At 38.6% G+C, this 27278-nt stretch overlaps 1 protein-coding gene across 4 annotated transcripts in view; it reads right to left on the bottom strand.

The window, feature by feature from the left end:
- BICC1 (BicC family RNA binding protein 1) overlaps positions 1–27278 on the bottom strand; it is a 307358-nt gene extending 280080 nt beyond the window's left edge. For 3 of the 4 annotated variants that reach the window (XM_027091823.1, XM_027091822.1, XM_027091821.1), the window contains exon 1: positions 26881–27278. In XM_027091823.1, coding sequence (XP_026947624.1) covers positions 26881–27070 — 190 coding nt within the window. In that variant the 5' untranslated portion in view covers positions 27071–27278. The remainder of the gene's footprint in view (positions 1–26880) is intronic. The other variant, XM_027091820.1, reaches the window with a different exon arrangement.

Genomic DNA, 27278 nt, shown 5'->3' with positions numbered 1-27278 from the left:
CTAGTGGACTCTGGCACTGCTACAAACTGCACAAATTCATAAACTCCTGAATAATGTCTGATTTGTATTTATACAGTACAGGGTCAGAGGTTCTAGATCCACTTTCCAAATCTAACTGCTTCATCATCATTGAGGCCAACCTTAATTTCTCTACCTGCATGGGAAACTAATTTCTTAAGAGTGCTTCAGATACACTAAGAAATGTTAAAATGTTCAAAGACTAATCATGTATTACAGCTAAATAAGTATATCCTGATGTGTTGCATAATAGGGAAACATATTATATTAGCTTTTTACTGCTGCCATAAGTACCGCAAACTGGGTGGCTTAAGCAACAGAAGTTTACTGTCTCACAGTTCTACAGGCTAGAATTCCAAAATGAAAGTGCTGCAGGGTTGGATTCTTCTGAGGGCTGTGAGGGATGGCCAGGTTCTCCCTATGTGTCATCACATTGTCTACCCTCTATGTGTCTCTGTGTTCAAATTTCCCCAATTTTTATAAATACCTCAGTTATACTGGATTAGGGTCCACCCTAATGACTTCACTTTAATTTGATTACCTATGTAAAGACCCTGTCTCCAAACAAGGTCACATTCTGAGATTCTAGGGGTTAGAACATCAACATACGGATTTGGGGTGGACACAATTCATTCTACAACATATACATAGATATGTATGTATGTGTACATTATATATATATATATATGCATGTATATATGCTACATGTATGTATATAACTAGAACCATTCTCATCAATTATCGAGACAATTTAATTGTACTGAATATTTTTCATTCCACTTCTAAAGTGTCTCATATCCCTAGTCATGTGAATTGTAACACAGTGTACGACACTTTTAATTCTTTCCTTTTTAGATTCATAATGCAGATCACACATATATATCCACGCTTCACCACTAACCAGAGGTGTTTCAAGCCAAGCAGCCTGAAACAAACATTCAAAATAGGGCATATTTTCCAATGGAGGTAAAGATTATAGTGTAACCAACAGGAATGTGCAAGCAGGCAATAATTTAATTTAGTACCTGAGCCAAACCATGATAGTCCACTTGAAAAATAGGGAAACTTGAGAAAGTGATACTGCTACAATTGTTAACTATGGAATGCAAGAACATTTAAACTTCAAGTCATACAAATCCATTTCGTACATTTATTTTTTTAAAGAAATGTTTATTCAGCACATTTGGGACTTGAGAGCTTGAAAATAACTGAATCCTTTTTCCTGTTATGTGCATGTTAACACCAAATGTAAATGCTATTACAAGGTTCCAGTTACCGCAGGACTCTGCCTTCTGTGCTGACTTATTTTAATGCATCTCTCAGAAGGAAATACTCATGGTTCAGGTTTCAATGGATGAATGCTTTCACCCTTATGAAATACACAAAGTGTTCCCCTCTTGAAACTTTTAACGAAAGATAAAGAACTAGTTAGGATTCTTCAAGTGCCTGTGCTCTTTCATTTTGAAAACTTTTAAAGAGTTTTTAAAAGATCATGACTGTTCATAAAGGTTTACCTAAGGCGAATCTGTCATATTAGGTTAAAAATCAGATGACAGCACACAGGATTTTGTTCTTTTTTGGTTTCTTATTGTGGTCAATAAAACATAAAATTTACCATCTTAACCTTTTTTAAGTGTACAGTACAGCAGTGTTAACTATATGCACATTGTTGTGCATCAGAGCTCTAGAAGTTTCTCATCTTGCAAAATGGACACAATAACCACTGAACAACGACTCTCCATTTCCCTCCCCCCAGCCTCTGGTCCCACCATTCTACTTTCTGTTTCTAAGACTTTGACTATTTTAGATACCTCATATAAGTGGAATCATGCAGTATATATTCGTCTCTTCGTGACTGACTTACTTCATTTTTTCACTTAGTATAATGTCCTCAAGCTTCATCCACGTTGTAGCATGTGACAAGGTTTCCCTCCTTTTAAGCCTGAATAACATTCTGTTATATGTACATACCATATTTTGTCCATTCATCTACTGATGAACATTTAGGCTGCTTCTAACTCTTGGCTATTGCAAATAATGCTGCAATGAACATGGGTGTGAAGCTATCTCTTTGAGATACTGTTTTCAATTCTTTTGTATATATACCCAGAAGTAGGACTGCCAGATCATATGACAATTCTATTTATAATTTTTCAAGGAACCTTCATACTGTTTTCCATACCAGCTGCTCCGTTTTACATTCCCACCGAGAGTGCACAAGCGTTCTAATTTCTCCACATCTTCAGCACAATACTTGTTATTTCCCAGTTTTTTGATAACGGCCAACCTAATGGATGTGAGGTGATATCTCACTGTGGTTTTAAATTGCATTTCTCTAATGATTATTTGAGGTTGAACATATTTTCTTCATTTTTGGCCACTTGAATATCTTCTTTGGAAAAGGGGCTATTAAAGTCCTTTATCCACTTTTTAATTATATTGTTTTTTGTTCTTTATTATGGCTATCAGTCCCTCAATCAGATCTACGGTTTGCAACTACTTTCTCCCATTCCATAGGCTACCTTTTCACTCAGCTGATTGCTTCCTTTGCAGCACAGAAGATTTAAAGTTTGATCTATTTGATCTAGATCAAATAGATCAAACATTTGTCTATTATTGCTTTTGGTGTTTGTGCTTTTCATGTTATATCCAAGAAATATAATTGCCAAATCCAGGGTCATAAAGCTTTTCCCCTGTTTTCTTCCAGGATATTCAGGTCTTACATTTAGGTGTTTAATCCATTTTTTACTGAAGTATAGTTGATTTACAATATTGTGTTAGTTTCAGGTGTACAGCAAAGTGGTTCAGATGTAGACAATGGACTTGAGGACACAAGGAGGGGGATGGGTAAGCTGGGACGAAGTGAGAGAGTAGCACTGACATATACACACTACCAAATGTAGAATAGGTAGCTAGTGGGAAGCAGCTGCACGGCACAGGGAGATCAGCTCCAGGCTTTGTGACCACCTAGAAGGGTGGGATTGGGAGGGTGGGAGGGAGACGCAAGAGGGAGGAGATATGGGGATATATGTATATGTATAGCTGATTCACTTTGTTATACAGCAGAAACTAACACAACACTATAAAGCAATTATACTCCAATAAAGATGTTAAAAAAAAGTGGCTCAGTTATATATTTTTTTCAGATTATTTTCCATTACAGGTTATTACAAAATATTGAATATAATTCCCTATGTTATACAATAAATCCTTGTTGTTTATCTATTTCATATGCAGTAGTTTGTATCTGTTAATCCCATACTCCTAATTTATCCCTCTCCCCTCCCTTTCTGCTTTGGTAACCATAAGTTTGTTTTCTATGTCTGTGAGTCTATTTCTATTTTGTATATAGGTTCATTTGTATTGTTTTTTAGAATCCACACGTGATATATTTGTCTTTGTCTGCCTTACTTCACTAAGTATAATATTCTCTAGGTTCCTCTATGTTGCTGCAAATGGTAGTATTTCATCCTTTTTTATGGCTAAGATTCCATTGTGTGAGATATAGATAGATAGAAAAATAGATAGATAGATAGATACATAGGTAGATAGGTAGATAGATAGGTGTCACATCTTCTTAAGCCAAATTTCTATTAATGGGCACTTGGGTTGTTTCCGTGTCCTGGCTATTGTAAATAGTGCTATGAACATTAGGGTGCACGTTTCTTTTCAAATTAGAGTTTTTGCCTTTCCCAGACAAACACCTAAGAGTAGGATTTCTGGATCATATAATAGCTCTATTGTTAGTTTTTTAAGTAACCTACATACCATTTTCCATAGTGGCTGCACCAATATACACTCCCACCACCAATGTAGGAATGTTCCCTTTTCTCCACAACTTCTCCAGTATTTATTATTTCTAAACTTTCTGATAATAACCATTCTGACCAGTGTGAAGTGATACCTCACTGCGGTTTTGATTTGCATTTCTCTAATGATTAGTGATGTTGAACATCTTGTCACATGCCTGTTGGCCATCTGTATGTCTTCTTCAAAGAAATGTCTATTTAGGTCTTCTGCCCATTTTTCAGTTGGGTTGTATTTTTACTGTTGAGTTGTATGAGCTGTATGTATATTTTGGAAATTATGCCCTTGTCAGTCGCATTGTTTGCAAATATTTTCTCCCAGCCTGTAGGTTGTCTTTTCATTTTGTTTATGGTTTCCTTTGCTGTGCAAAAGCTTTTAAGTTTGATTAGGTCCCATTTGTTTATTTTTCCTTCTATTTCTTTTGCCTTGGGAGACTGATCGAAGAAAATACTGCTATAATTTATGTCAGAGACTGTGTTGCCTGCCTATGTTCTTTTCTAGGAGTTTTATGCTGTCATATCTAATACTTAGGTCTTTAAACCATTTTGAGTTTGTTTTTGTATATGGTGTAAGGGAGTGTTCTAATTTCACTGATTTACATGTAGCTGTCTGGCTTTCCCAGCACCACTTGTTGAAGAGACTGTCTTTTTTCTATTGTATATTTATGCCTCATTTGTTGTAGATTAATTGACCATAGGTGTGTGGGCTTATTTCTGGGCTCTCTATTCTGTTCCATTGATCGATATGTCTGTTCTTGTGCCAATACCATGGTGGGTTTTTTAAATTAATTTCTATTGGAGTATAGTTGCTTCACAATGTTGTGTTATTTTCTACTGTACAGCAAAATGAACCAGCTTTACATATACATATATTCCCTCTTTTTTGGATTTCCTTCCCATTTCGGTCACCACAGTGCATTAAGTAGAGTTCCCTCTGCTATACAGTATGTTTTCATTAGTTATCTATTTTATGCATAGTATCAATAGTGTAAATTGTGTAAATACCAATCTCCCAATTCCTCCCCCCTCCCCCCCCATGCTGTTTTGATTACTGTAGCTTTGTAGTATAATCTGAGGTCTAGAAGGGTTATGCCTCCAGTTTTGTTGTTTTTCCTCAGTATTGCTTTAGCAATTCTGAGTTTTTTGTGGTTCCATATAAATTTTAGGATTATTTGTTCTAGTTCTGTGGAAACTGTCATGGGTATGTTAACAGGGATTTCATTAAATCTCTAGATTGCTTCAGGTAGCATAGCCATTTTAAAAATATTAATTCTTCCAATCCAAGAGCATGGGGATATCTTTCCATTTATTTGAATCACCTTCAATTTCCTTTATTAAAGTCTTATAGTTTTCAGCATATAGGTCCTTCACCTCCTTGGTTAAGTTTATTCCTAGGTATTTTATTACTTTTGATGCAATTTTAAATAAGATTTTTTTCTACTTTCTCTTTCTGATATTTCATTGTTAGACTAAACAAATGCAACAGATTTCTGTATGCTAATTCTGTATCCTGCTACCTTGCTGAATTCATTTATTAGTTCTAATTAGGGCTCTCTACATAGAGTATCATGTCAACTGCAAAAAATGACAGTTTTACTTCTTCCCTTCCAATTTGGATAATTTTATTTCTTTTTCTTGTCTGACTGCTGTGGCTAGGACTTCCAATACTATGTTAAATAGAAGTGGTGAGAGTGGGCATCCTTTTCTTGTTCCTGAATTTAGCAGGAAAGCTTTCAGTTTTTCGCCATTGAGTATTATATTGGCTGTGGGTTTATCATAAATGGCTTTTATTATATTGAGACATGTTCCCTCTACACCCACTTTGGGGAGAGTTTTTATCATGAATGTAGGTTGAATTTTGTCAAATGCTTTTTCTGAATCTATTAAGATGATCGTGTGGTTTTTGCCTTTCCTTTCGTTAACGTGGTATATCACATTGATTGATTTGCATATGTTGAACCATCCTTGAGACTCTGGAATGAATCCACCCTGATCATGGTGTATGATCTTTTTTATGTAATTTTAGATTCAGTTTGCTAATATTCTGTTGAGGATTTTTGCATCCATATTCCTCAAAGGTATCAGCCTGTAATTTTCTTTTTTGTACTGTCTTTGTCTGGTTTTGGTATCAGGGTAATGGTGGCTTCACAGAATGAATTTGGGAGTATTTCCTCCTCTGCACCTTTCTGGAAGAATTTGAGAAAGACAATTTTAACTTCTTTGTATGTTTCGAAGAATTCCCCAGTGAAGCCATCCAGTCTTGGACTTTTGTTTGCAGGGAGTTTTTAATTACAGCTTCTATTTCACTTCTAGTGATCAGTCTGTTCAAATTATCTCTTTTTTCTTGACTCAGTTTTGGCAGGCTCTATGTTTCTAGAGACTTGTCCATTTCTTCTAGGTTGTCCAATTTGTTGGCAAATAACTGTTCATAGCATCCTCTTATGATTTTTTGTATTTCTGTGGTATTGGTTATTACTTCTCCTCTTTCATTTCTTATTTTATTTGGGTCCTCTCTCTTTCCTTCTTGGTGAGCCTGGCTTGAGGTTTGTCAATTTTGTTTATTTTCTCAAAAAACTAGCTCTTAGTTTTATTGATCTTTCCTATTGTTTTCTTCCTCTATTTTATTTACTTCCTCTCTGATCTTTATCATTTCCTTCCTTCTCCTACTTTGAGTTTTCTTTGTTCTTCTTTTTCTAATTATTTTAGACAATAGGTTAGGTTGCTTATTCGAGATTTTTCTTGTTTCTTGAGGAAATCTAGTATTGCTATGAACTTCCCTCTTAGAACTGCTTTTGCTGCATCCCATAGATTTGTGAAGCTGTGTTTTCATTTTCATTTGTCTCAAGGTATTTTCTGCTGTCTTCACTGATTTCATTGTTGACCCATTGGTTTTTTAGTAGCATGTTGTTTAGTCTCCATGTGTTTGTGCTTTGCCCATTTTTCTTTCTGTGTTTGATTTCTAGTTTCATACCACTGTGGTCAGAAAAGATGCTTGAAATAATTTCTATCCTCCTAAGTCTTTAATCCATTTTGAGTTAATTTTTATATATGGTGAAAGGTAAGGGTCCAAGTTAATTCTTTTCAACGTGGATATCCAGTTTTCTTATCATCACTTGCTGAAGAGACTATCCTTTTCCTATTGTATAGCCTTGTCACCTTTGTCAATGAGAAGGTTTATTTCTGGGCTCTTTATTGTCTATATGTCTGTCTTTATGTTAGTACCACTGTGGTTTGATTACTGTAGCTTTGTAATATGTTTTGAAGTCAGGAAGTGTGAGGTCTCCAACTTTGTTCTTCTTTCTCAAGACTGGTTTCGCTATTTGGGGTCCTTTGAGATTCCATATGAATTTTTATTTTTTTTCTATTTCTTCAAACATGACATTGAGATTTTGATAGAGTTTGCAATGAATCTGTAGATCATTTGGGGTAATATAAACATTTTAACAATATTAAGTCTTCCAATCTACGAAAACAATATGTCTTTCCATTTGTTTGTCTTTTTGCCAACAATTTTTGTAGTTCTCAATGTTCAAGTCTTTCACCTAATTAAATTGATTCCTGTTTTATTCTTTCTGTTTTTGTTTTTGTTTTTGGCGGTACGCGGGCCTCTCACTGTTGTGGCCTCTCCTGTTGCGGAGCACAGGCTCCGGACACGCAGGCTCAGCGGCCATGGCTCATGGGCCCAGCCGCTCCACAGCATGTGGGATCTTCCCAGACCGGGGCATGAACCCGTGTCCCCTGCATCGGCAGGCGGACTCTCAACCACTGCGCCACCAGGGAAGCCCCTGTTTTATTCTTTTTGATGCTATTGTAAATGGTACTGTTTTCTTAATTTCCTTTGTGGATTGGTCATTATTAATGTATAGAAACACAACTGACTTCTGTGTGTTCATTTTATATCCTGCAACTTTGAATTCATTTATTAACTCTAACAGGGTTTCATGGAATCTTTAGAGTTTACACAATATCAAGTATATATAAGATCATGTCATCTGCAAACATAGATAATTTTACTTTTTCCTTATCTATTTGGATGTCTTTTCTTTTTCTTGTTTGATTGTTCAGGCTAGGATTTCCAGTACTATTTTGAATAGAAGTAGTGAGTGTGGGCATCCTTGCCTATTTCCTGATCTCAGAGGAAAAGCTTTCAGTTTTTCACCATTGAATGATATTAACTGTGGGCTTTTCATGTATGTCCTTTATTATTACATTGAGGTAATTTCCTTCTATTGTGTTTGTTGTACATTTTTATCATGAAAGGATGTTAAATATTGTCAAATGTTCTTACTGCATCAATTGAGGTGCTCATGTGGGTTTTGTCCTTCATTCTGTTAATGTGGTATACTACACTAATTTTCATATACTGAACCATATTTGCATTCCAGGAACAAATGCCACTTGGTCATAATGTATAATCTTTTTAACTTGCTAGAATTTAGTCTCCTAATATTTTGTTGAGGAGTTTTGCATCAATATTCATCAGGGATATTGGTATGTAGCTTCCTTTTCTTGTAAAAATAAAATTTTTCTTGTAAAAATGAAGATCTTTGATTTTGTCATCAGGATAATGGGGACCTCATAGAATGAGTTTGGAAGTGTTTCCTCCTCCTCAATTTTTAGGAAGAGTTTGAGAAGAACACATGTCAATTCGTCTTTAAATATTTGGTGTCATTCTCCAATGAAGCCATCTGGTTCTGGGCTTTTCTTTGTTGCAAGGTTCTTGATTACTGATCCTATTATTCTAGGAGTTTCCCCATTTCTTCTAGACTATCCAATTTGTTGGTATATAATTGTTCACAGAAGTGTTTTATGACCCTTATTTATGTGGCATCACTTGTAATGCTTCCTCTTTCATTTCTGATTTTTGTTACATGAGACTTCATTTATTCTTAGTCTAGCTAAGAACTTTTCAAGTGTATTGATCTTTTCAAAGAACCAATCCTAATTCATTGATTTTTTTCTATTGTTTTTCTATCCTCTATCTCTTTGATTTCTGCTCTAGTCTTTACTATTTCCTTCCTTCTGCTAACTTTGGATTTAGTTTATTCTTCTTTTTCTAGTTCCTTGAGTTGTAAAGTTAAGACGTTGATTTGAATATTTCTTCTTATTTAATGAGGCATTTACCACTATAAACTTCCCTCTTACTACTGTTTTTGCTGCATCCCATAGTTTTGGTACATAATTATTTTCATTTTAATTTGTCTCAAGATATTTTCTAATTTCCCCTGTGTTTTCTTCTTTGATCCACTGATTATTCAGAAGTGTGTTGTTTAATTTCCACATTTGTGAGTTTTTCAATTTTGTTTTTTTTTTGGGGGGGGTGGCTATTGATTCACTGTTTCATCCATTATGATCAGAAAAGATACCAGCTATCATTTCAATTTTCTTAAAGTTGTTATTACCAGTTTTGCAGCATAACATATGATCTATCCCAGAAAATGGTCTATGCATACCTAAGAAGAATGTGTATTCTGCTGTTGTTGGGTAGAGTGTTCTATATTTGTTTGTTAGGTCCAACTGGTGTATCATATTGTTCAAGTCCTCTGTTTCCTTGTTAACCTCTGCATGACTGATCTCTTATTAAAAGTGGGGTGTTGAAATCTCCGCCTATTATTGTGTTACTGCCTATTTCTCCTTTCAATTCTGTCAGTGTTGGCTTCATATAATTGGATGCTTTGATGTTAGGTGCATATATTTTAATTGTTATAACTTCTTAGGGAATTAAGCCTTTCATATTATATAATGACCTTCTTTGTCTCGTGTCAGTTTTTGACTCAAAGCTTATTTTGTCTGATATGACAACCCCTACTCTCTTTTGGTTACCATTTGCATGGAATACCTTTTTCCATCCTTTCACTTTCAGCTTGTGCATGTCCTTATACCTAAAGTGAGACTCTGGTAGACAGCATACAATTGGCCTTTTTTTTTCTTTTTTATCCATTCAGCCACTCTACGTCTTCTGATTGGGGAGTTTAATCTGTTTACATTTAAAGTAATTACCAATAGGGAAGGACTTAGTATTACCATTTTGTTAACTGTTTTCTGTAGGTCTTGTCAGTATTTTGTCCCTCTTTTCCTCTTTTGCTGCCTTTCCTTGTGTATTGTTGATTTTTTATAGTGACATGCTCTGATTCCTTTCTCATTTTCTTTTGTGCATCTTCTATAGGGATTTTCTTTACCAGAGAGCTTTATATTTTCATATGCTTTAGTGATTACGAACTCCCTCAGTTTTTATTTATCCAGGAAGGTCTTTATTTCTCCTTAACTTCTGAAGGACAGTTTTGCTGAATATAGCATTTTTGGTTGACAAGTGTTTTTCTTTCAGCACGTTGAATAGATCATCCCACTCCCTTCTGACCCATAATGTTTCTGCTGAGAAATCTGCTGATTATCTTATAGGAGCTCCCTTGTAACATAACAAGTTATTTTTCTCTTGCTTCTCTCAAGATTCTCTGTCTTTGACTTTTGATTGATCATTTTGTATGGACTTCCTTGGGTTCTTCCTAGTTGGACTCTTTCAAGCTTCTTGAATTTGGATGTTCATTTCCTTCGTTAGATTTGGGGAGTTTCCTGCCATTATTTCTTCAAAGAAGCTCTCTGCTTATCTCTCTCTTCTCTTCAGGGACACCCATATAGTATATTTAGTCCTGATAGTGTCCCATAAGTCCCTTAGGCTTTTTTCACTTTTCTTCATTTTTTTTCCTATCATTCCTCTGATTCAATAATTTCAAATGAACTGTCTTCAAATTCACTGATTCTTTCTTCTGCTTGACCGAGTCTGATATTGATCCCCTCTGGTGAATTTTTCAATTCAGTACTGTATTCTTCAGCTCCAGAATTTCTGTTTGGTTCTTTTTTATAGTTTCTCTTTTTTGATATTCTCATTTTGTTCATATATTGCTTTCCTTATTTAATTTACTGTGTTCTCTTACAGTAGACCGAGTTTCTTTAAAATGATTATTTTGAACTCTTTGTCAGGTAATTCATAGATCTTTATTCCTTTAGGGTCAGCTTCTTGAGATTTATTTTGTTCCTTTGATTGAGCCATGTTTTCTTGCTTTTTTGTGTGCCTTGTTATCTTTGTTATGATTTTTGCACTTAAAAAACGGCCACCTCTCCCAACCTTTATAGATTGGCTTTGTACAGAGGAAGACTTCCATATCAGTCAGCCCAGCTAGAGATTCTGGAAGCCTTTCAAACCTTTTACAAGCATGCCTCTTCTCCAGGCATGCTGGGTGAAGGGAGGTCTGCTGGTTTCTTTTTCATGAGTCTCTCACTCCCTCTGATGTCTGTCTGCAGCACTGCAGGTTCTCTGGCACTGCCACAGGCTGCTAAGCTCTCTCTAGTTCTCAACAACCTCCAGGCATCAAAACTATGCCAGTTCCCCCATCAGTACTCCAAGTCAGGCAAAATAGAAACCAACCCCTCGGGTAGTCCCCAAAAAAGCTGGAAGGTTGAATGTATGTTCCACTAATCTCTTTGCCTTCCAAGGGAGAAGCAGCATATTGGGCTTTTTCTCTCAACTGCTAGCTCTGCTGGCTTGGGAAAGGGGCTGGTGTAGGTGAAATGAAACCACTTTTCTAATCCATTTCACTGCAGCTGTTCTTGCCTTTGAGCATGCCTGGGCATTCTCATAATGGTTTTTTGAACTGTATATTGTTGTTAAGTCAGTGTTTCTGTCAGGCAGTGAGTTCTGGAGCTCCTTACTCCACCATCTTTCTGGCCACAGAAAGGTTTATTTCTGTCATCTCACATTACAGCAAACTCAACAGAAACATACACGATAGAAGTCATCAAAAATTTACAGTAAAGACTTTTCTTTGATTTAGAACAAAGAGTATGTCACATTTTAAGCATCCACTTCTCTGTCTCCCTTTTTTTTTTTTTTTTTTTTTGCATTCAAAGTATATAAAGATATTGTACTGTAGGGACTTCTCTGGTGGCGCAGTGGTTAAGAATCTGCCTGCCAATGCAGGGGACATGGGTTTGAGCCCTGGTCCAAGCAGATCCCACATGCCGCAGAGCAACTAAGCCCGGGCGCCACAACTACTGAGCCTGCGCTCTAGAGCCTGCAAGCCACAACTACTGAAGCCTGTGCCTAGAGCCTGTGCTCTGCGACACAAGAAGCCACTGCAATGAAAAGCCCATGCACCACAACAAAGAGTAGCCCCCACTCGCCACAACTAGAGAAAACCCACGCACAGCAATGAAGACCCAATGCAGCCAAAAATGAAAAATAAATTTAAATTAATTAATTAATTAAATAAAGATATTGTACTGTATACACCATCTCACCCCCACTACACTTCATCTCTGATTCCAGTCAGGCTACAGTAGATGGCTCTGCTCATATGTAAACCCACTTTGTACTGACAGTGACTCACCTCAAGCTTACAGCAGACAGACTTCTCATGTCCTGCTCTGGGAGTTTGCTGAATGTATGCAGGGGTTGATAGGTGTCACACGTTTGTAACCCGGAAGTACAGAAGGGGCAAGCCTCATGGGGTAACCCTCAATCCTCTTCAAAGAGGGACAGAAGCTGATAGACAAATGATTCTTTGAGTCCCTTATATGGATGATTTATGGATGCAGACTCTGCGACTCACCAGAAATAGCAATCACCCTCAGAGGTAACCAACTCAATTATACATCATTAGTAGTGGCTTTGCCTTCTTCCCCATGTGACTCTCCTTATTCCCTCACTTCCTCTCCTTGAGAGTACTTCCCAAATAAACTAGCTATCGCAAGCCCTCATCTTGTGGGAGAGAGGTAGGCAACCCCAGACTACGATGCACATTAAGTAAGCACAGCCTTATTCTATGGGATCTCCTTTTCTTTTCTATTAACAAATTCAGGTAGGTTTCCTCTCTTCCACTAGATTGTATTCCTCTTAAAGGTAAAGGGCCTCATTCACTTATGCAGTCCCATTATATGACTTCATGATTTTAACACATACAGTAATTTCCCACTGGGTTTTTCAAATGGCTTCATTATTCCTGAATAATTTATAATGAGAGACAAATTTCACAAGGTTGAAAGCTAATGACTCATACAGAACTTCAAAATCAAATCCATTTTAATAATATTTTTTGCTCAAGCCTACTTGTTTTGACTTGGTCAAATAAACTTTCATAGATAATGCATCCCAGATATTCATTCACTGATAGTAAAATTTGGGGGGGGGGGCGCCACGCCGTGTGGCTTGCAGGATCTTAGTTCCCCGACCAAGGATTGAACCCAACCCCAGCAGTGAAAGCGCTGAGTCCTAACCACTGGACCACCAGAGAATTCCCAGTAAATATATTTTTGAAGCTATCTTTCTGTTTAGGTGACAGTATGACTGCCAGCAATGTTTTACTAAATTACAGATCCCTGTAAAATAAATTAAAACTCTATAGATCTATGCTAATCTTGGGTTCCTATTTCCCATATAAAAATTTTTTTAATTTAAGAAAAACAGTCCCCTGGACTAAAATAAACATTTCTTTATAGGATTGCTCCTGCAATACAAAAGCTAAACATATATTTTCCTGACTTTTTAAAGTTAAATCATTATAATCAAGCAATTTAAAACATTATAAAAGCTTGTCAGAATACTGACTTCGGGACTTGCCTGACAGTCCAGTGGTAATAACTCTGTGCTTCCAATGCAAGGGGCATGGGTTCAATCCCTGGTCGGGGAACTAAGATCCCGCATGCCATGCGGCCAAAAAAAAAAAAAACAAAACACAAATATGCAAAATATTGACTTTGTTTGAATGGCACTTCAAAAGCTCAGCATATGATAAAGGAATCAACTCAGAACATAGATAATACAAGCTTTAGTGGTATTCTGTACAACACAAGAGAAATATTTTGCTAGTTCTCAATAACTGATAAGCAATTAAAGTGATTCTGAAAATACTTAAAATCTGGACATACAGATGTCTTTTCAATTGAGATTTTACTCTAATGAATACTATTATGTTTCCCTGCTACATTTCTCTAGTGGTTTACATGACAGATATAAACCCTGGCACGTGGAACTTGGTAACTGGACACACTGGCCAAGGAGGAAGGAAAATGTGACAAAAAGATGCTACTTGGGGAAGCATACGATCTCCTCTGCTCATCTAACACAGTGTGTCAACACCAGCAAGTCTCAGCTATGGTTTACACTGTCATTCCTGCTCAGTTACTGCCGAAAACCTTAAATTAGCTAACATCTATCCCACAGAATAGAGGGCACTGTAAACCTGACTGCCAAGATGTCAGAAAGCAGAGCTTGTGGTCAGCTGCCTTGGGAATACTTGCTCCTCCAAAGATACTCCAACTGCCTTCATTCCAGCATCTTCCCCATTTGCTGTGAATGCTCATGTGCGTGTTTCAGATCAAGGCAAATGCGTACCAAAACTACTCATGGATGTAGAGCTGAGTCAGACCCTAACACCACATGCCAAGTACTATTGGCCTTGTACTGTATACTGTGCAAAAGACTCAGAATACTGGAGTTGGAAAGGATTTTAGGGGACATCTAATCCAAACCCTAAAAAGTTAAATAACTTATACAAGATGACAGTGTCAGTGGAAAGACCAGGTCATGAACTCAAGTTGCCTTGAGTTCCCAGTCACCCGTTCTGCTGCGAGGAGAGGTTTATTTCCCTTAACCCAAAATACCTCAGTGAGTATCCTAGTGCAATGAACAAACTAACATTAAAAAAATCTCTTATCTGAGATGCTTTAAAAGCATATTTAAACAAGTATCTGGAGATGTATTATTCTAAGAATAAGATAATCTGTAACCAAATAAATTGAAAAATTATATTCACCTTGACAAATTTCAATTTATAAAACTAATCAGACACAGCCATAAATTATCCCACACTAACCTCACTTGAATTAAGTTTTGCATATCCTCATTCAAAACACCACGCTAATGCACTATCACTAATAACACAACATTCTACACAAGCCCTAGACTGAGGGTGAAGAAAGACTACCTTGCACGTAGGGAATTACTCTGCCTTACTTACTTATGTAAGGCAGAACTATTTGGTGTTTCTTAAGGCCAAGCACATGTCCTAGCTTTACAGTTCCGTTCTATGAGGTCAATGCCAGGTCCACCAGCCCAAAATGGTAGTCTTTAATCCAGATCCATCATGAGCCATTTACTCTGCAAACACACACAGGTATTTTCACAGCACTGGGCTGGAGGCTGCACAGGAATAAGAAATGAATTTGAAACATGTAGACCATGTACAGGGCACCAACTGCGAGCCAACTTTACGTACATTCTCATATGATCTTCACAAAAATCCTAGGAGAGAGGTATTATTATCCCAGTTTCACAAAGGAAGAAACAGAGAAAACTTAACCAAAGCTAGCAGAAGGCAGCGCTCTGGAACGTCTGCATTCTCACCAAGGATTCTAACCACCTCTGTGCCTACCACCACAGCCCTGCATTTCGGCAGGAAACTGAGGAAGCAATAAAACCTTTTCTGGAGTATAGTTTATCATCCTAGACTCAGATTTGATATGTCTCCACACTACGTAACAGCTATGACTCTGTAACAAACCCAAGAGGAAAACCAGTGTCTAGGTCCACTCAGAATTCCAAAAAGAAACCCATGCCCCAGATTTAAAGGACTTACAGACACAAACTAGAGGACAAACATATGGACACCAAGTGGGGGGGAGGGGGGTGATGAACTGGGAGATTGGGATTGACATATATACACTACTGATACTATGTATAAAATAGATAAGTAATGAAAACCTATTACAGAGCACAGGAAACTGTACTCAGTGCTCTGTGGTGACCTAAATGGGAAGGAAATCCAAAAAGAGGGGATATATGTATACATCTAGCTGATTTGCTTTGCTGTACAGTATAAACACAATACTGTAAAGCAACTATACTCCACAATACTGTAAAGCAACTATACTCCAATAAAATACTGTAAAGCAACTATAATACTGTAAAGCAACTATACTCCAATAAAAATTAATTAATTAAAAACTAAAATTAAATAAAGGAGTTACAGCTTTTGTGTCTATAAAACAAAGACCCAAACAGTATCTATATCTATTGGGTTGTTGCATGAGAGGCTGAGATGACTGAACAGGCATAAAGCACCAAAACAGTGTCTCACACATAGTAAGTGCTTAATTAAAGTTGGCCGCTGCTTTCAAAATCACCGCTATTCTTCAGTAACCATATTCCTCAAAATTTTTTCCTCGGAATATAGTTTCAAAGGAGAAAAAAGCTATGTAATTCGCATTCACCATAAGGTGGTCTATAACTGCAAAAAAAAATTTTTTTGATCAAAGGTACCATTATCCAACCATAAAATTTTAATTCTGAGTACTTGCTTAGAAACACAAAAACATTTAATATATTAGATTAATGCTGAATACAAAACAGTAGTCAATGCTACAACAACAGCTACATAACCCTTACGCCAATAGTCAAGGACTGTATTTTAAGGACTACATTTCAAGGCAGAAAAATGAAAATAGCTGTTAGGAAGGTGAGATTACCAATGATTATTTTTCTTTTTAAAAGTTCCCCCTCATACTACTTTTTAAATTTCTGTAATAAAAAATGTGTGCTATTAAGTTATTTGATAATATATTAAACAGATGTCTGTTACACCTAACTTTATAGGAGTCTGTAGGACAACTAAATGCATTCTGAGCCTGCTATGCCGTAATATAGTATATCCCTTCCACAGAAATATATAGGGTTGTGCTCTTCCCCCCAGTTCCTTACAAGCTACTCTCTAAACAACGTTGTGCCAGTTATAAATTATGCTCCTAGACTAAAATGCTTCAAGGTGGTTTAATAACATGGAGAAAGTACTAGGTTCAAGGGTAAAGGGAATCAGGGCTTCCCTGGTGGCGCAGTGGTTAAGAATCAGCCTGCCAATGCAGAGGACATGTGTTCGAGCCCTGGTCCGGGAAGATCCCACATGCCGCAGAGCAACTAAGCCCCTGCACCACAACTACTGAGCCTGCGTGCCACAACTACTGAAGCTCACGTGCCTAGAACCCGTGCTCCGCAACAAAAGAAGCCACTGCAATGAGAAGCCCGCGCACCGCAACCAAGGGTAGCCCCCACTCACCACAACTAGAGAAAGCCCGCGCGCAGCAACAAAGACCCAACACAGCCAAAAATAAACAAGTTTTTTTAAAAAAAAGGAGTAAAGGGAATCAAAGAAAGAAAAGAACCTGAACATTCTTACTTTTGATCACCGTCATCTAACTATCTAGCAATATTTCTCAAAGTGTATTCCTGGGAACACCTACATTAGACTCACACAAGATTCTTTTCAAAATACAGATTCGCACCACAAAGTACAGATTCAAACCTACAGAGCTGGAATCTCTTGAGAGGCCCAGAGTTAGCCATTTTGTACAATCTCCCCAGGAGATTTTTATGCACACAGATTTTAAGAACTAGTGATTCACAGTCATGCTACTCAGGTATGATAAACATAATTCAAAGTTTGCTATGAAAGAAACAAACAGAACTCTAACTCTGGATTGGTGATTCAATTATTTCCTAACTTCTCACAACCGCCAGCTCAAATAAGCCAGGATGTGGGATCACACGTACAAGGAGAAGAGAGCCTACAAATTTGTTGTCTCTTCTGCCTACCACATGAATCTTTCCAGAAAATTTTTTTGCAAACTTTATCAAAAGCCTTAAAAATACCTATCCCCTTTGAGCTAAAATTTTCACTAGTAAGAGTTTTTCCTCTGAGAATAATTAAGGATGAAAAAAAAAAGGTTTTTAGGCAAAAGTATTTGGGGCAGCAGTGTTAACATTCATCACCTGCCAATTCTTGAGTATATGCACTACATCTGGCACTGGTGCATGCTTGTCATACAGTATTTTTAACCCTCACAACCTAGAAATGATATTCATTCCATTTTAGAGATGAGAAGACTGAGGTTCAGAGAAATTATTAACTTGCCCCTGGCCACACAACCAATAAATGATAGAGCCAGGACCTGAATCTGGGACATTCTGAGTAGAAACATTAGGTTCTTTCCACTGCCTGGCCACCTAAAAATGTTATAAAATATCATAATGTTTAAGCAAATGTCAAGGTAATATGTCAAGGTAATATTATATAGCTATTTAAAACCATGTTCTTCCTTATCTACAAAACAGAAATAGAGTTAAAGATGTAGAAAACAAACTCATGGTTACCAATGAGTAAGGGGCGAGGGAGGGATAACTTGGAAAATTGGGATTGACATTACACACTACTACATTTAAAAAGATAACTAATACAACCCTACTGTATAGCACAGGGAACTCTACTCAATACCCTGTAATGGCCTATATGGGAAAAGAATATAAAAAAGAGTGGATATATGTATATGTATAACTGATTCACTTTGCTGTACACCTGAAACTAACACAACATTGTAAGTCAACTCTACTCCAATAAAAATTTTTTAAATAATAAAACCATATTCTTCAAGAATCTTTAAAGAAATGGAAAATATCCGTGATACAATGTAAAGTGAAAAAGAAGGGAAGTATGATCCCAGTTTAGAATTTAAGGGGCACAAGTCACACAAGGGTAGGAACCATATCTACCTTGGTTTCGTCTGCACCCCCAAAGCCCAACCCTGTACCTGACATATAGTAGGAACTCAATATCTGTTGCAAAAATAAATTATGTGTGAGCGTACTTTTTAAAGACCAGGAAAAAATTCCCAAAATATTATCAGTGGTTATTGCTGGCTTCTGGGCTTAGAGGTGACTTTTGGTTTTTCTTTTTTACATCTGTTTGTATTTTCAAGTATTCTATAATAAGTTTGATTACTTTCATAATCTGAAAAAAAATACAATGGCTAATTTTCAAATCTTCTGTTTAAGCATCTTCCTATACAAGAGAGTTAAGCTCCAGATCAACTCAGTATGCAGACTAATATGTGGTTTATCTTATTCACTGTAACAAAGAAACTACTTTCTGGCTAGAAAGTGAGCATTATCTTTTTATATGCCAGCATCATAAATGGGAACAGGATTTAATATGTGTTATAAATATAAATGCTTTCATCAACTACAGTTATTAGTAGCTTATTAGGTGGTAAATAGATTTATAAGTGTATAACATCTACAAAATGTTTCTATTAATGGTTTGTGCATTTTGGATACTTCCCTAAATACTAATACCATAAGGATTAAAAATCAAATGTGGTGGCTTTTGCAGCAATAACAACAAGGGTTTCTTGCCAAGATCATCCCCACACTGAAAAAGACATTATAGGTTAGCATTAAAATTGTGCCTCAGGACTTCCCTTGTGGCTCAGTGGTTAAGAATCTGCCTGCCAATGCAGGGAACCGGGTTCGAGCCCTGGTCTGAGAAGATACCACATGCCGCGGAGCAACTAAGCCCGTGTGCCACAATTACTGAGCCTGCGCTCTAGAGCTCTCGAACCACAACTACTGAGCACACACGCCTAGAGCCCGTGCTCCGCAACAAGAGAAGCACAAGAGAAGCCACCGCGATGAGAAGCCCGCGCACCGCAACGAAGACTAGCCCCCACTCACCGCAACTAGAGAAAGCCCGCGTGCAGCAACGAAGACCCAACACAGCCAAAAAAATAAAATATAAATTTTTTAAAAAATTGTGCCTCATCCCAGGTAGTTTATTAAGCATTTTACATAAAGGAATATTCATGGTCACTATTATCCCATGCATTTTTAAAGAACTAGATTTTTAAATAAAGAGAACGAACCAAGGATGAGACAACTGGTATTTTTATTAGCTCATCATTCTGGACAATTTCAAACAGCAAAACACGGCATAAATCTGATGATAATTCTATTATCAAACTGCCTGCAAAACGACTTCATCTTCTGAACAAATTCTGGCTTCGCTGGCCAGATGCTGTTGCAGTGGCCACTCCAAGAAAACCCTAAAGAAGGGCAGAAGTGTGAGCTACAATGAACCTGTCTATTCTAAAAGCGACTTGAGATGAGTGGTGGGAGGGGAGAAAAGATATCTTAGAGTAAGAAAAGGTAAAATGTCAGGGAGGGAAGGACTGGGAGTCTGGTGTTAGTAGATGCAAACTATTTACATATAGGATGTATAAACAATGAGGTCCTACTGTAGAGCACTGGGAACTATATTCAGTATCCTGGGATAAACCATAATGGAAAAGAATATAAAAAAGAATGAATATATGTGTATAACTGAGTCACTTTGCTGTACAGCAGAAATTAACACAACACTGTAAATCAACTATACTTCAATAAAAAATTAAATAAATTAAAATAATAAATTTTTTTAAAAAAGTAAAATGGACGTTTGTATTGTGTTGCATGATTTTCAATGAAAAAAACACCTGACAGGCAGAAAACAGTGGAGGAGAAAAAGACAGTTACAGTACTTGGGGGCCCTAGGTCTTGTTTGTAAAAGGAGTAACAACATGAGAACTGCTTTCCATGATCAAAGCTGTTTTCTCTTTGGGAATTAGATTTATTCCCAGACTATGCCAAGAAGAAATTCCACCCACATAAGCATTACCAAATCATCTAGATTTCTAGGGGTTATCAATGCAGGCCAAAGTCTCTGACACAGGGAAGCTTTCGCATCAGGTACAACTTGGAATTTCTGTCACAGTGCCCTCTGCTTTGCCCTTTGTGGGGAAACTACGGGTTGGATCACTGGGCATCCATTCTGACTCCCTTCTTCTTTGCCTACTTCTACGAGAGAAGCTAGAAAAGAAGTCGCTTTCCCAGAATCTCTTGTAGCAAAGAGTGGCCAAAGAAATACAGATGGAAGTTCCAGGAGAGAGAATTCTTTGTCACACAAAAAGGCAAAATCTTGAATAAAAAAACAAACCAAAACATTTTTGTTTCCCTCCCTTTTCCCTGCAGAGACCACAGGCGCATCTCAAGGCATAGCCTTGGCCGGACTGCACCAATGAGGCCAAAGCCATCAGCTGGGATGGCCGAGGTCAGGGGGTAGGTTGCTGGGCTCCCTGAAGCCCCTGAGCAGCTCTTGGGGCCTGGCCCTCTTAGTCCCAGATTTTTTTGTTTCAACAGGAAAATAAATCCCTGGCTTGTTTAAGTCACTCTGTGTTGGGTTTTCTGATAGTCACAGCCAAATAAATACATTCCTGCCTGTTAAAATCATCGATATAACAAGCCCTTTCTATGTTTTAACTTATCAATGATCAACTTAAGCAAAACCCCAGAAGTCTTCACAGAGATAAGACTGATGGAGAGCGCTGACCCCCTGCCCACAAGTGCAGGGCTGTAACACCCTCTCACAGCATCCTCGCGGGGCTCTGCAAGAGGTGAAGTTAGGACCCCAACCCAGGCCAGAGTGATAGCAGTTCCTGAACTCTTCACCGCCAGGCTACACAACTTCTGATGGATTTTATTCATTTAGTTTCTAAAACAATCTGAACCTTCAGTTCTGCTCTCTGAGCCTACTACGCTTGTCGTAATAAACTTTTCTGATTGGAGGAAGACTTTCACTGAAGAAAAAAGGAAAAGATTCATATGCAGTTGTTTTAAAAAACTAAAACAAAAAACCTGACAAGCATTTGCTTTCCAGTGTTTTGAAATCCTTATGCATCACATGGCACGGGGCTGCTGGGGCTGCTGCAGTACCGTCTACCAAACACCACGTGCCTGGCACTGAGCTCCACTTTTCACACACATCGTCTCGTTCTGAGCTCACAGCACCCCTGGAAGATAGGACCATCATGGTCCCCATTTTACAGGTGAGCAAACAGAACACGTTAGCCCAGGCACAACATTTTCTTTGAAAAAGTCTCTTTCGAGACACCAATGAATGACAAGTTCAGAGCAACATCAAACTACAATGGAGATTAATGGATTTTTGCCGCTAGTCTTCAGTAAAAATATTAGAAGTGACGGGCTCCGGACCATTCGAAGAATGAAAACTACTCAAGGCAAGAACAATGACAGCTAAAGAGAGTGCAAAGCCCTCTCCTCCTGCACAAAATCTAAAACTCCACACTCGTGTCCGATACAGCTTTACTCAGTACATGCTCATCCACCTTTACAAGGGGCTAATACGCTGGACATACGGTGAGCTACCAGGAAAGCCAATAAAAATATTTAGATAGCTGTGAATGTTCATTTATTATAAACCATTTAATTCATTTTCAAATATATTTGATTTTCATTTTCAATATAAGAATGTGCATTTTATGAACTATGGTTTATAATAAATATGGTTATTAGTGATTTATTCAGCACTTACTCTGTGGCCAGCGCTGTGATGTTTTACATCCATCTTTTTTTCTCTTAATGGTCACAACCACCTCAGATGTAGGCACCATGATTAACACCGCCTTTCATAAATGGGGCTGCAGGTAATGAATTTTCCCAAGCTCCCTATTTAAAGGTAGGACCAAGACTCAAATCCAGATCTGGCCAAGAACACTTTGCTTTCAACCATTAAGCTTCATAAAGTTACTGGATTTGTTCTTATTGTTTATTAGCCTTAATCAAGCCTTAGCTAGAAAACTACATTCAGCTTAGCTCTTGTTTATTTTCATTTTCAGCACTCCCCCATTCTCATGTATTTTTACTTCATCTCTCCCTGATCCCACAAAAGCATCTAAAAGATTATTATCTATTTACCAAATTATAAGACAACCTTCACTAAAGTTTGCCAAATTAAAAAGATATGTAGGGACTTCCCTGGTGGCGCAGTGGTTAAGAATCCGCCTGCCAATGCAAGGGACACGGGTTCGAGCCCTGGTCCAGGAAGATCCCACACGCCACGGAGCAACTAAGCCCGTGCGCCACAACTACTGAGCCTGCGCTCTAGAGCCCACGAGCCACAACTACTGAAGCCTGTGCGCCTAGAGCCTGTGCTCTGCAACAAGAGAAGCCACCGCAATGAGAAGCCCGTGCACCGTAACGGAGAGTAGCCTCCGCTCGCCACAACTACAGAAAAGCCCATGCGCAGCAACAAAGACCTAACACAGCCAAAAAAATAAATAAGTTAATTAATTTAAAAAAGAAAAAAGGATATGTAATTATATAACTGCTGCTCTTGCTTTTAATCAATGTGTGATCCGCTGTTTTAGTGGCTAGTTCTACTCCTCAAGCAAGCAGTGATCAGTGATTCCTGTTCTGCCCATCACTGTGAACATGTAAAAACATGTTTGTTTTTTAAATTTTTGGCCACGCCGCATGGCACATGGGATCTTAGTTCCCCAACCAGGGATCCAACCTGTGCCCCCTGCATTGGAAGCACAGAGTCTTAACCACTGGGCCAACAGGGAAGTCCCCAAAACATGGTTCTTAATGTCTTTAACAGCAATATCCTAAAAGCCCACCAGACATTAACCTCAATTCATAAAAACAGGCCACTGCCCCCAGCCCACAATTCTTTCTATGATGAAATACAAGGGATTCCAAACCTTGAAAATGCCTATGAGTCTAAATTTTATGTAGGGATTTTTAACTGTACAGCACGTGTATATGTTTTTCAGTGTAACAATAAAAGTATAATCATAAGATGTAAAACAACCCCAAAAGAAGAAAAAGGAAAAGTATAAATATACAAAATCCATGTTTGTCTCTCAGGACACTGGCCAACACCAAGGCTATATTTCTGACTCTTGACCCATTTATTTGCTACCTTCTCCCAGACTTTCCTCTAGACCACTCTTCTCCCTCTTTGCATACCATAAGTCACATTTAATTGACTGAAATGAATCACTACTACTATCCCACATGAAATATGAAGTCTAAATTCTGAAGATCAGTATTAAGTAAATCAAGAACAATTTTTCTTCATTATTATGTTGTCCATCGTATCTGTTCCAAGGCCTACCATCCCCATCAAAAACCTAAACTAAACGTGAAAATCAATTCCCATTTACAAAACTGTTGACTAATATAATCAATAATCTTCATTTAGATTCAAACAGAAGGGTCAGATACTCTGCATGGCTGTTCCAAAGTAGTTATTAGATAAAAAACAAAAGCAAAAAACAAAAAACTAGTGATCTTTTTTCCTACATTTTTGGCCTGGTGGATTTTATGTGTATCAGTTCTTTGGGGATTCATCCAAGAATGGTATTTTCATTTCCTTGACCACTACCCTACTGCCTATATTTTAACCTCACTGAATTTTTGGTCCATTGCGTAGAAGAATTTCTCTACTAATAAAAATACAACCCATTAAAGATTAACTTACCCCCAGGACAGTCTCTCTGGAAACAAATTCCAAGCATTATAATCACCAATTTGCACTATGTAGACTTAAAGGCAGAGAATCTTATTTACCCTGATTTAAATTGGAAACCTGCACATATTTTAAGGCGATTGTCTGAGGAAAAATGGCAAATCCAAATCAGAAACCCAACCAGGCAAATACAGACTTTTCTTAATTGGCACTTTTCAATGAAAAACTTTCCACCCAAGGATATCTAACAATATTAGAATATTTGTTGACTTTCCAAACTTCCTACCTTGTTCTCTATTTTACTTCTGCAATTATGAAACTGCAAAATTCTTTTGTTCTCTAGATATTTAGATACAGAGTACTGTCAGAAATTGTGATAGGCACTGGAAGTCATTTGAATCCATGCTATAATATTTATTAGTAGTAATAATAAAATCAACTGATATATATTAAGCTGTTAGCATTTATAAAACAGTGTGGCAAGTTTTAGCTTATTAGGCTTTATCTCTGTTAATTCTCACAAAACTCTAAGAGAAAGGTACTAATGTCAGTTCCATTTTACAGACGGACAAACTGAGATGGGGAGGTGCCCAGGAACTGTCCCAAGGTTCCACAGGGAACCTAGGCCTGAGTGATTCCAGTTGCCCACGCTTGCTTTAACCACCTAGTATCGAGCAATGAGACACGTGATTAGGTTTGGTTCAGAAACTAGTCTTATTCCTTCAAACATGGTGGTTCTAACAAAATTTGACACCAGGAAGCACGCATGACAAAATGCCTTCGTACACAGTGCACTGGGTGCTATTGTCAAATGTGTTCAAACTTACTATCTTGGAAGGCATAATTCACTTACTAGTGACTTTGGAAAGTTAATCAAAGCACTATGTTCAATTATTCAAGAAATCTTTGGAGTTGAAGTGTGACTACTTCACTAATTCATAGGTTGTTGAAGAAATACTAACTCAAGAGTTTCTGTAAAAGAAACTTCACCACAGCAAAGAAATTTTAAACTATCTCATGTCAGAATATCATATCTACAAAGGGAATGGCCTTCAAATTTTAAAAAATGTCTTACCTATATCTTGTTTTATTCTAAATGGAAATTAATTGATTCAAAAAAGAAATCCACTTCTAAAGCTCAGGTTATGCAAGAGGGCTTCCTAGGAGCTAACATCACTGTCTTTACTTGCATGTGCGTAGGCAAGACAGGTAAGGAAGACGTAGAAGATCCATCTTTCACAACCCTCCAAATGTACAAAATAAACTAGAAACTTGTTGAAAGGATAGGTATGTGTGTTATCAGTTCAACCCAAACAATCTCACAGCAATATTTTTCTGAATAAATTTAATATTTTGTTTTATAATAGGAACTAGGCAAAAAAGAACCACGGAACAAATGGAATAACTAAAATAGGTTACTGAAAGGCAACTGGGGCTTTAATTTCCAAATCCACTTTGCAATATTCCTATTTGAACAGTTTATCACAGAAGTAACTCTCCTAGAAAGTTACATAATTTAAGGAGGAAAAAAAGAGGGAGTAAGACAGAGACATGATAAGCACTGGGGATGTTTATCAATTAAAAAAAAGCAAAAAGAGAGATGAGTTTGTAACTCATCCAAAAATGCCTACCAAACACTTGCTATTTGTTTCCACCAAGTTATTGTTTTGGAAAACATCTTGTTCTGTCTTAAAATAACCTGCCTAATTGTTCTAAAAAACCAATGCATTTCCACGGAGGGCTAAATAGCTCCCACACTGCGATGCACTAACTGATCAAGTCAAAGTAAATTAGGCACCAAGCCACAAAAGAAAGTTGGAAAGCTCCAATCCTCCCTTCATATAAGGATACGAGCTACTGAATGAATCCACCACTGCACCCTTAGTGAAAGTAATGCCTGGTCCCTCTACTATTTTAAGAATAACAGTCATTCAAATTACCTTATTTCTCTGGATGATGGAAATGAACCACACTGGGAACTACAGGTAAGCTAGTAATTAACATTTTTAGGGAAGATCAAAATGACGTTGGACATTTTAGCACTCACTCTGAGAACTCCAATCCTCCCATTAAAAGTCAAAATTTGTTCCCAGTCCTGTATGGTTAAAGCTGTTACGCCTGGGAAAGTCCCAGAGAAACGAGGGAGTTTAAAAAAAAAAAAAAAAAATTGTGAAAGACAAAGTCAGATAGATACCCATAATACGGGAAGACTTTTATGAACCAAGTGTAACTCAAGATGTGTTTTATAAGCCTGTCAGGAGATGAACACGCACTGTCCCCCAACCCAGCAGCACTGCCCTGACACTTTGGCCGCTCACCCCCATGCTGGCCCCTCTTACTCTGGGTGCGGGGCGGGAACTCCTGTCCTAAGCTTTGACATCTGCAGAGCGTTTCCCAATAGCGAGACAAGGCCCCTCAGCTGGAGGAAGTGGATACTGACAAGAGGAGGGAGAGAAACAGAGACAGAGCTAGAATTCCAGAGTGCCAGAGAGTGGGGAGGGAGTCACGCATACTCTGCGCGGTCCGACTGGGTCCGGATAGCATAGCCCAGGTGTCCTGACTAAAGCTGGCATCTCCAAAGTCCAAGAACGCAACTTGGGCGCGCGGGTACAAACACGGCCTTCGGCTTTTCTGAAGCCGGTCAAGTTAGCACAGGGTTCTCGGTGCCCGGAGACCTGAGAGGCGTGGAAGGGTGGAGACTCCCGCGAGGTCTGCACTCCCTGGATGTCCTCCGGCTCCGCGGGGGAAGGGACGGGGGAACTAAGTCGGCTTTGGGCCGGAGCGGCGGGCGCCGGGACGCGGGGCGGGGATGTCCGGGAAGGAGTCGCGGGCGCAGCCCGGGAGTCCGAGAACGCGGGGTGGATGCCTACCTTGTAACATGGCCTCAAGTTTCTTCCTGTCCACGCGGAAGCGCTCCTCGCTCCACTCGGGGCTGTGCAGGGGCGCTCCGGCGACCAGGTCGTCCTCCGAGCCGGGCATGGGCGAGTCGGTACTGCGCTCGCTGTTGGAGCCCGGGTCCGACTGCGCCGCCAGGTAGCCGGGCTCGCCTTGAGCGGCCATGGTGGGCGCGCGGCGCTCGGGCTCCGGCTGCGGCCGCCGCTCTGCCTGCGCCGCCGCCTCCGCTCGCCCACCGGGCTCGACTGGCTCCCCGCGCCGCGGCGCTAGCTCGTGCCCCCGCGGCCGCCGACGCCGCCGCCAACGCCGCCGCCACGGAGCCCCCTGCGCATCCCAGCCCCGGGCGCCGCCTACGCCGCCCGCCGCCCCTGGT

The sequence above is a fragment of the Aethalodelphis obliquidens genome, unplaced genomic scaffold (assembly GCF_003676395.1).
Source record: "Aethalodelphis obliquidens isolate GAN/ISIS:26980383/991018 unplaced genomic scaffold, ASM367639v1 scaffold73, whole genome shotgun sequence".
In the NCBI taxonomy this organism is placed as follows: Eukaryota; Metazoa; Chordata; class Mammalia; order Artiodactyla; family Delphinidae; genus Aethalodelphis; species Aethalodelphis obliquidens.
Note: the sequence above shows the minus strand (reverse complement) of the source record. Positions and strands in the feature narration are given on the sequence as shown.